The sequence below is a fragment of the Sinohyriopsis cumingii genome, chromosome 2 (assembly GCF_028554795.1).
Source record: "Sinohyriopsis cumingii isolate HCF-2022 chromosome 2, ASM2855479v2, whole genome shotgun sequence".
Taxonomy (NCBI): Eukaryota; Metazoa; Mollusca; class Bivalvia; order Unionida; family Unionidae; genus Sinohyriopsis; species Sinohyriopsis cumingii.
The window spans coordinates 2,634,744-2,646,093 of NC_142962.1; the positions used below are offsets into that span (position 1 = coordinate 2,634,744).

Below are 11,350 nucleotides of genomic sequence, written 5' to 3' on the forward strand. Positions count from 1 at the left end.
TGATTTTCGGCAGATAATTATCATTGCATACATATATTTAAGTATAGTTTGTCTTTCCACACAACAATGTTTGCATGCAGTGCTACGGGTGAGATATAGAAACCACCTGTAATTGGTAATTCTCACAAGCTCCGCTGCTTTAAGGACATTATACTTTTAATCAAGGGGTCTTGGGGAAAACTAACTGAAATTCACTTTTCTGGTCTTCCCTTAGAGATCCCAAACTGAGAGTTAAGGCTCAAAGTAGAACAAAAGTTTGGAGCAAAAGTTTTGAAGGAAAGGATGACCACCGTCTGGGGCTTTCCTTCAGTATTTACATGAGTTAGGCTGCTGTACATGTCGGAGGACGCCAGGAGGGTGCCTCTTTTTACATACATTATGGGATTTGGTATCAAATCATGGTATAGATGATGCCATCAGTTTCGTAACTGTAGCAGGTGTGGTACCACGGGCCTCCCACCAACGGATTGTCCATAACCGGTACAACAACAAGAAAACATGCCTCAAAACTCAGTAATGATTGATGAAATGGCCTATGATCGTCAGAGGGTTCCAGATCCTGGGGGAGAGATGGAACAGATCTCAGGAAACCCACCCCACTGAAATGCCGCAACATCGAACCAGGTCATACTGGGTATGCAGTGCGAAATTGAGGTTGGAAGCTCAAACGGTCCTAAAACTTCTCAATCCACGTCCACATAATGGACTAGTTATACAAATACGAGTGCACGTGAGAAGAAGGGGGCAAAGGGTAAAAAAGGAAAACAACAAAGCAAACGAAACACAAAAACCTACCACCCCATATTTATTTATGGAAGAACCAAGTTTCTAGCATAAAACAAATCCGCTCATCGAGTCTAAAATAATAGTGAACGAGAGTGAGGAGGTTGAGAGCCCTCAACACACAAATTTTCCACTGTCAATTTTACTATATGTTATTGCAATTGAAACATTATATAAGAATATTGAAAATAATAGCAATTAATTGGAAATTGGCGGGCAAATGACCCAGGAGCTCCCCCAAATTGAATCAAACAACAAGTGAAGGCTTTAGGAATATTTTATGGAAAGAATTTAGACGAACTTAATTACAACCAAATATTAAAGAAAGTTGAGGAACAGATAGAAATTTGGTCATAGGTTCTCTAAACCTAATGGAATTCTTACAAGCCTATAAGACCTACATTTATTGCCAAATTGATTATGTAACACAAAAATAGATTTGATAGAACCAATGATAAACATTCTTTTCTTTTCATGAAATCCTTATTTAATATGTACATGTTGAAATGTGCAAGTGACACAGATACTCCTATATGCACCCATATTAGACATATCCGCTCACCCGTACCCTCATATACACACACATACTTACACACACACACACACACTTACTGCTCATACATACGTTGTAAAACGCTTATACTAATTTTACATAATACGTAAGTTTCTAGCTAACGTATAGGCGAGGAATTTATAATAATAAATTATTTTACGTCTACTTATCAATTAACATAATAACTTTACATAGAATTTAAAACAAATGAAATTACTATTCAAGTTTTAAATTTAGAGATATAGTATTGATTGAAATACAAAGTGTATACAAAATTGTATAAGCGTGAAAGGTCATGTTAAAAGGATAGACAAGGTAAAGTACAGAAAAAGCTTGTGCGAAAAGAAGAGATAGTGTTAACACGTGCGGCTTGGGGTATTCTTGAATTAACGTGTTGACCGGTAAACGTGGGTTGAAACATGCAGGCAAAAAGACGGTGTACTAAAGAATCAGGAGATTAGAAAAGGATACATAATTGGATATATTTAAAGAAAAAGGTAAGTAGTGAGTATTATTCTAGACTTATGCCACTTACTATTTAACAAATTTAAAGAGAACATAATAACCCAGCTAGACACCATTTGTCAATAAAGTGAAGAAGGTTAAGTCTGGAAATGTCAGCTCTGATTCTACATTTTAGGCAAGAGAGAAAGAAGAATAGCAAGGTGTTACTGGTTACCACTTCTTTATGATAATATGCATGGATACATTTAATCCATATAGCATATTTGTATCCAGCGCATAATAAAAGCCACAAGTCCGCGATTTCAGGTTCCGGAAACAAGGCCCCATAGAAGAAACTTAGGATAAGACCAAATTTAAGGAATGTAAAAAGTACCGAAGGAGTTTCGAGAGTTTTTTTCAGCCATTTAATTATGAGCTGTTGTAAAGCGAGTATTAAATTGCATTCGAAAATTAAATGGTCAGTGATTTCAGTCCCACCGCAAAAAAAAGTGCATAACTTGAATTAGGGAATATTTTTAAAAAATATGTGTTTTACAGGTAAAATGTCGTGTATGATTTTAAAACACACATATCTAGTGATGGTGTATAGGAATTTATTTTGCAGGTGTTTTTTGTTGTTGAAATATTGGGGGAGTTTAAGTCATATAATTTGGTTATTTTGGGTTCAAGAAGGTGACTTTGTAGTTGTCGTTGATATAATATTTTTGTAGGGTCTTAACCAAAACTGAGACCAGGATTATTTTATGAATTGAGATTGAAATATAAATTATTCTGTTTATATGGATCCGTAGAATACGTTATATCCAACGGGATCTTCTTATATAAACCGCAAAATGAATTGGGACTGGGACTATGCTATTTGCATCACAAACACACAATATATATTTTAAGTAGAATAAGGCACAGTTGTTCGTTACGAAGAAAACTTAGGAGTATCCGCCATTGAATCAGGGTATGAATGTTCAATCCTGTAACAATATAATACAAGAAAAAGACACGAGTTCGCACCTATCGGTAGTTCCAACCATGCTAGTTTATCCTAATTGCGTCTGCTAATTTCCACCTTCAGCCAGTGGTAATCAAGAATAGTTCAATTTTCAAAACTGCTCGACACACTTCGTTCAGTATGAGACATCTTGGAGAAAATTCAATAATTGTTCGCCGATTTTGACGTTTGGACAACTAATGGCAGGCAGTGCCGTTTGCATTCGAATAGTCTTGGATTTCACCAGTGAACGAAAGGTAAGATCCGAACAACATCGAGTGCGCAGTTTTTCGGATCTTACCTTTCGGTCAATCGTGAAAAATGAACTCTTCTTGATTACGACTGGCTTACGTTGGAGATTAGCAGACGCTATTAGGATAAACTAACAGAGTCGGACCTACCGAGCGGTGGGGACTCGTGTCTTCCCTTGTGTTATATTGTTACAGGTTAGAAGCGTCATCCTTTGATTCATGGACGAATACTCCTAATTTTCACTGTAACGAACCCCTTTTAGAATAAGGCACTTTACAGATAATACCCAATATACCTGGGAGGCCGTATACATTTATTTGTACCGATACCTATGTAAGCACAATCGGAGACTAGTAATCGGAATCTATATTGGGATGGAATACGGAAGAGATGGGAAGCTATCTCGTCTGCTTTTAACAAAGCGTGATGTTTATTCACCTACATGACGTTTGGATCACTGGCGAGATGGCCTTTAAAAAACATAGTATACGTATGATTCCGCCTTGCCATTTGTATGGTCAATACACTGATTCTAAATCCACACAATACTGCGTTGTCCGCAAACAGCAACTGACCGTTATAGAATTACTGGTGCAATAAGGGATACATTTTTGGGCATCGACGCAAAATAACCTCTAAATTACAAATGAGATTAATGACAGCAATATATATAAATAAAGTTTTAGTTGATTATGTAACATCAATAATGAAAGCCAAACGATTAGATATGTTTTAAGGTGCACAAGAGTACTTCATTTATATAGTTTTTATCATACCATGAAACAAATTGATCATCTTTGGACCGCGTGCTTTGTCTGACGAAACAGGGTTAATGGGAGCGTTAAATAAAAAAGAAAGACCTCTAATTCATACGATCATCGAAATTATATCAAGCGCATGTGAAATTGTTTGTTCTCATATACTTGTATAAAAAGTTTTCATTTATCTTGAATAAGTTTTTGTTTATTATTAAAATAAAAATCGTATGGCTATAAGCTAGATACATAGTATTATTCAGTGAAAGACAACTCCTGGACACTGCTGGAGTCCCGACAATACTTAAGTATGAAAGCCTTGAATTTGCAATGGTTGCAAGGAAGAAAAAAAGGACGTTATAAATATATGGAAGCCCGTGCATATCAATTATCTTGAACCATTTTTCAAGTTGTTTGCAGAAATGCATTTTAGATACCACATCGGTTACCATTAACGATGCCATTTGAAAATAACTATAGTCTACTTTCAATAATATTTATTGAAGGAAAATAAACATCTTCATATATAACTTAAAGACTGCGATGTTTTCGGATTTTGTACAACCAAAAAGCTTGTTAAAAGTTGTTTTGAATTTGACAAAGAGAGAGAAAGAAAGAGATTTTAGAAGTATTTTTGAAATTGAATATTAGACAGAAACATTATTTCATTGCATAGACTAGCCAGGCGATCATCTATGTTGAATCAATGATAGATGGTACATGTTACTAACAGAAATATAAGATTTAAAAGAATTTCTTTATGAAAATATTTTCTCATAAAATAAGAAAACATCGATCAATTATGTTTTTGGCAAATGACTATTCGTGATAGCACTGTAAAGAAATAAATATCAACTAAAAGCTTGTTAAACAAATTTCTTGTTTTCGTTTGTTCTAGTAATTGTTTCCACTTTATAACTGTGATATGTACTCTTCCATTCCAAGGTGTGAATCAATCATCACAGCGAGGCCAGAGGAACTGCCGTGAGTGCCTAATTAAGTGCTTACTCAGTGTCAGTAGGGGATTTATTTGAATACTGTTGAATTTTAGTCGTATCGACAGGATGACACGAGCCAATCAGGAAGCTAATTGTCATCAACCGATCACATATATAAAAGGTGCTGACATTACGGTACTTTAAACGGACTGAATATAGAGATGGATAACGATTTTAAGGACATGGAAAGCCATAATTTACGGGATGCAGAGAAAAACGCAAGTTTAAATCGTAATACACCAAGACTCCTAAAGAAGACAAAAAGGGCAGCTGATATTCCTGTTACAAAATTTCATGATTTGTACAGACCAACAGGAGAAATCTTAGGAAATGGTACTATTGATTCAGTGCAGACATTTATAAATATTTCCAACAGCAAAGAATATGCTGTAAAGATCATTAAAAACAACACGATCCGATCCAGCAGCAAAGTCTTCAAAGAAATAGAAATATACAACTTATGTCAAGGTCAGGAGAACATCTTACAGCTTTATGAATACTTTGAAGAAGAAGGTCGATTTTATTTGGTCTTTGACAAGATGTTGGGAGGAACCTTGTTTGACAATATTGAGAGAAGGGGTCATCTGACTGAGACAGAAGCCAGTTTAATAGTGAAATGCATCACACGAGCCTTGGATTTCCTCCACAATAAAGGAATAGTCCACAGGGATCTAAAGCTAGAAAACATATTGTGTGAAAAGAAAGAAATATTCCCGATACGAATATGTGATTTTGACTTGGCAAGTGGTGTGCCTGTTGAAAGTCAGAAGGATATGTGTTCCACGCCAGATCTCCTGACGCCAGTCGGCACAGCAGATTATATGGCTCCTGAAGTTGTTAAAGTTTGGCTTGGTGAATCCTTATCCTATGACAAGAAATGTGATCTCTGGAGCCTGGGAATAATCATGTACATCATGCTGTGCGGTTACCATCCATTTTATGGCGACTGTGGAGGTGGTTGTGGGTGGAACAGTGATGTGATGTGTCGGGACTGCCAGGACATGCTTTTCAGCAGCATCAAAAATGATGTTTATGAGTTTCCAGAAAACGATTGGAGTGTAATCTCAGACAGTGCCAAAGACCTCATTCGTCACTTGCTGGTGCGAGATCCACGCAAGCGTTATTCTACCGAGCAGGTCTTGAACCACCCCTGGGTATCTTGCCCACCGGCTGCTACTTCTCTTGCTACACCAACAATGCTTTCTAGGAATAGCAGTACCAAGGATTTGGAGCCATTTGCTGAGACTGCTATTTCAATCAACCGCATGCTGCAGCAGCATCTAATTATTCACAAGCCGCCAAGTTATCCTTATAATGACGAAAATGAGGGAAATGAAAACGATGAAATCAATTTTGAAGAAATTGTAGTACCACCATTAAAATTGTCCCCATCTGCTTCCAGCTTGACAAAACATCAGTCAAGTTTGGTGCCCGGAACCAATGTTCGTTCAACAGAATTCGATAGTGGCTGTACACTGCCGGGCATCAGTCATTCACAGGACGAATAGTTATTTAGTGATATTTTCATCTGAATAACTTTTATTTTGAAAATAATTACAAACACGTGACTAACTTTGCTACATCAAGTTTACGATAAGGACTGATTATTCAAAATATGCTGCCTTTGATGAAAAGTTTAGGATTTGTTCTGATTTTCATCAATCCAGATTGTCTTGTTTCGAAGAGTACATTTTAAGAGTGGGTGGGTGGGATTATACAACCTAAAGAGTTTTCATCTCTTATAATGTAGATGAAACAAATTGTCCGGAGTATATATGTGCATATATCACTTTCGTTGAATTGTTGCTAAATTGTAATTGACTTTTATTCTGTAAAATGCTGATTGTTGTAATAAAATACGACTGAATTTTATATGATCGTTAATACCAATTCATGGTTCTGAATGTCTTTGAAAGGAGAGATTATTCAGTATTTGTGTTAATAATCAACGAGTGCTTTGATTTTATAATTGTGCTGTTATTCATGAATGAGGTTGGTGGAATGTAAAATGTTCTCTGATGCTTAAAATGACGTGTCAAAATAGTGATATTTTATATCTAAAGTGCCAGTATATCACCAGGTGTTAATATGTAAATCTTACTCAGTTTGATTTCTAATATTTCTTCATTAACTAAATTCATACTAGCATCTTGATTTTTTTTCTTCAGTGTATTTCGCAATTATATTTCATTCTCATTTATCGGACACTTGTAAGTTATAACAAATAGATATATTGGAGAATTGCATTTTTTTAATAAAAAGTCCCATTTCTATGAAATATTGTTTTCCTTTGTGAAATTAAATTTTGTATTAGATGTGATTTGTAATTTTCAATAATCTCTCTCTCTGTCTATCTATCTATCAGAAAAATTATATTAGAAGAAACGAAACAACTCAGCTATGTACACATGTACAAATTTCTACCCCAAATTTCAATTTTTAGTTTTAACATACCCAATAAATCGAAACTCATTTGATACTTGGGAAATATATGTAGCTACTAAATTTCTGACTCACGCTTAAACAGATTTGTTCCGTTTAATTGGTAGTGTTGTGGTTTGAGCTGTGAAATAAGGATTCGGAAAATGTCCCCAAGGCATACGTGCTTAAAACAACACTTGACACAAGCGGCGACATGGATTAAGTCTGACAATAGGATAATCTGAAATGTTTGCACGATTCAAATGAACTAACTGTTATGGCTAATTACATTGAATAAATAATTACATGTTTATTGGTGAGCCATTTACTAAATACCGTGCTTATGTGTTGATTATCTACTTGTGATTGATGCTATTCTTTTGTAGACATGATGAACAGAATATTGTTTACTTGTTCTTTTAAAAACTAAACTATCAGAGCTTTATTAAACAGACATGATATCGCTTTTGATGCTTTGAGGATGCAGACCGACAAAGAAGTTTTCTAAAACTCAGATTCACTCAAATGATTTTCGGCAGATAATTATCATTGCATACATATATTTAAGTATAGTTTGTCTTTCCACACAACAATGTTTGCATGCAGTGCTACGGGTGAGATATAGAAACCACCTGTAATTGGTAATTCTCACAAGCTCCGCTGCTTTAAGGACATTATACTTTTAATCAAGGGGTCTTGGGGAAAACTAACTGAAATTCACTTTTCTGGTCTTCCCTTAGAGATCCCAAACTGAGAGTTAAGGCTCAAAGTAGAACAAAAGTTTGGAGCAAAAGTTTTGAAGGAAAGGATGACCACCGTCTGGGGCTTTCCTTCAGTATTTACATGAGTTAGGCTGCTGTACATGTCGGAGGACGCCAGGAGGGTGCCTCTTTTTACATACATTATGGGATTTGGTATCAAATCATGGTATAGATGATGCCATCAGTTTCGTAACTGTAGCAGGTGTGGTACCACGGGCCTCCCACCAACGGATTGTCCATAACCGGTACAACAACAAGAAAACATGCCTCAAAACTCAGTAATGATTGATGAAATGGCCTATGATCGTCAGAGGGTTCCAGATCCTGGGGGAGAGATGGAACAGATCTCAGGAAACCCACCCCACTGAAATGCCGCAACATCGAACCAGGTCATACTGGGTATGCAGTGCGAAATTGAGGTTGGAAGCTCAAACGGTCCTAAAACTTCTCAATCCACGTCCACATAATGGACTAGTTATACAAATACGAGTGCACGTGAGAAGAAGGGGGCAAAGGGTAAAAAAGGAAAACAACAAAGCAAACGAAACACAAAAACCTACCACCCCATATTTATTTATGGAAGAACCAAGTTTCTAGCATAAAACAAATCCGCTCATCGAGTCTAAAATAATAGTGAACGAGAGTGAGGAGGTTGAGAGCCCTCAACACACAAATTTTCCACTGTCAATTTTACTATATGTTATTGCAATTGAAACATTATATAAGAATATTGAAAATAATAGCAATTAATTGGAAATTGGCGGGCAAATGACCCAGGAGCTCCCCCAAATTGAATCAAACAACAAGTGAAGGCTTTAGGAATATTTTATGGAAAGAATTTAGACGAACTTAATTACAACCAAATATTAAAGAAAGTTGAGGAACAGATAGAAATTTGGTCATAGGTTCTCTAAACCTAATGGAATTCTTACAAGCCTATAAGACCTACATTTATTGCCAAATTGATTATGTAACACAAAAATAGATTTGATAGAACCAATGATAAACATTCTTTTCTTTTCATGAAATCCTTATTTAATATGTACATGTTGAAATGTGCAAGTGACACAGATACTCCTATATGCACCCATATTAGACATATCCGCTCACCCGTACCCTCATATACACACACATACTTACACACACACACACACACTTACTGCTCATACATACGTTGTAAAACGCTTATACTAATTTTACATAATACGTAAGTTTCTAGCTAACGTATAGGCGAGGAATTTATAATAATAAATTATTTTACGTCTACTTATCAATTAACATAATAACTTTACATAGAATTTAAAACAAATGAAATTACTATTCAAGTTTTAAATTTAGAGATATAGTATTGATTGAAATACAAAGTGTATACAAAATTGTATAAGCGTGAAAGGTCATGTTAAAAGGATAGACAAGGTAAAGTACAGAAAAAGCTCGTGCGAAAAGAAGAGATAGTGTTAACACGTGCGGCTTGGGGTATTCTTGAATTAACGTGTTGACCGGTAAACGTGGGTTGAAACATGCAGGCAAAAAGACGGTGTACTAAAGAATCAGGAGATTAGAAAAGGATACATAATTGGATATATTTAAAGAAAAAGGTAAGTAGTGAGTATTATTCTAGACTTATGCCACTTACTATTTAACAAATTTAAAGAGAACATAATAACCCAGCTAGACACCATTTGTCAATAAAGTGAAGAAGGTTAAGTCTGGAAATGTCAGCTCTGATTCTACATTTTAGGCAAGAGAGAAAGAAGAATAGCAAGGTGTTACTGGTTACCACTTCTTTATGATAATATGCATGGATACATTTAATCCATATAGCATATTTGTATCCAGCGCATAATAAAAGCCACAAGTCCGCGATTTCAGGTTCCGGAAACAAGGCCCCATAGAAGAAACTTAGGATAAGACCAAATTTAAGGAATGTAAAAAGTACCGAAGGAGTTTCGAGAGTTTTTTTCAGCCATTTAATTATGAGCTGTTGTAAAGCGAGTATTAAATTGCATTCGAAAATTAAATGGTCAGTGATTTCAGTCCCACCGCAAAAAAAAGTGCATAACTTGAATTAGGGAATATTTTTAAAAAATATGTGTTTTACAGGTAAAATGTCGTGTATGATTTTAAAACACACATATCTAGTGATGGTGTATAGGAATTTATTTTGCAGGTGTTTTTTGTTGTTGAAATATTGGGGGAGTTTAAGTCATATAATTTGGTTATTTTGGGTTCAAGAAGGTGACTTTGTAGTTGTCGTTGATATAATATTTTTGTAGGGTCTTAACCAAAACTGAGACCAGGATTATTTTATGAATTGAGATTGAAATATAAATTATTCTGTTTATATGGATCCGTAGAATACGTTATATCCAACGGGATCTTCTTATATAAACCGCAAAATGAATTGGGACTGGGACTATGCTATTTGCATCACAAACACACAATATATATTTTAAGTAGAATAAGGCACAGTTGTTCGTTACGAAGAAAACTTAGGAGTATCCGCCATTGAATCAGGGTATGAATGTTCAATCCTGTAACAATATAATACAAGAAAAAGACACGAGTTCGCACCTATCGGTAGTTCCAACCATGCTAGTTTATCCTAATTGCGTCTGCTAATTTCCACCTTCAGCCAGTGGTAATCAAGAATAGTTCAATTTTCAAAACTGCTCGACACACTTCGTTCAGTATGAGACATCTTGGAGAAAATTCAATAATTGTTCGCCGATTTTGACGTTTGGACAACTAATGGCAGGCAGTGCCGTTTGCATTCGAATAGTCTTGGATTTCACCAGTGAACGAAAGGTAAGATCCGAACAACATCGAGTGCGCAGTTTTTCGGATCTTACCTTTCGGTCAATCGTGAAAAATGAACTCTTCTTGATTACGACTGGCTTACGTTGGAGATTAGCAGACGCTATTAGGATAAACTAACAGAGTCGGACCTACCGAGCGGTGGGGACTCGTGTCTTCCCTTGTGTTATATTGTTACAGGTTAGAAGCGTCATCCTTTGATTCATGGACGAATACTCCTAATTTTCACTGTAACGAACCCCTTTTAGAATAAGGCACTTTACAGATAATACCCAATATACCTGGGAGGCCGTATACATTTATTTGTACCGATACCTATGTAAGCACAATCGGAGACTAGTAATCGGAATCTATATTGGGATGGAATACGGAAGAGATGGGAAGCTATCTCGTCTGCTTTTAACAAAGCGTGATGTTTATTCACCTACATGACGTTTGGATCACTGGCGAGATGGCCTTTAAAAAACATAGTATACGTATGATTCCGCCTTGCCATTTGTATGGTCAATACACTGATTCTAAATCCACACAATACTGCGTTGTCCGCAAACAGCAACTGA

General features: G+C 35.9%; 1 protein-coding gene and 1 pseudogene across 1 annotated transcript in view; both read left to right on the forward strand.

Annotated features, from left to right (window-relative positions):
- Positions 1-4,883, forward strand: part of LOC149804210 (DNA polymerase alpha subunit B-like) — a 32,085-nt gene extending 27,202 nt beyond the window's left edge. Inside the window, exon 10 of the mRNA XM_089951261.1 lies at positions 4,845-4,883. Within this exon, the coding sequence (XP_089807387.1) occupies positions 4,845-4,883 (39 nt within the window). The remainder of the gene's footprint in view (positions 1-4,844) is intronic.
- Positions 4,884-4,952: 69 nt separating this feature from the next.
- On the forward strand, positions 4,953-6,299 carry LOC149804211 (MAP kinase-interacting serine/threonine-protein kinase 1 pseudogene; annotated as a pseudogene).
- Positions 6,300-11,350: the final 5,051 nt, after the last annotated feature.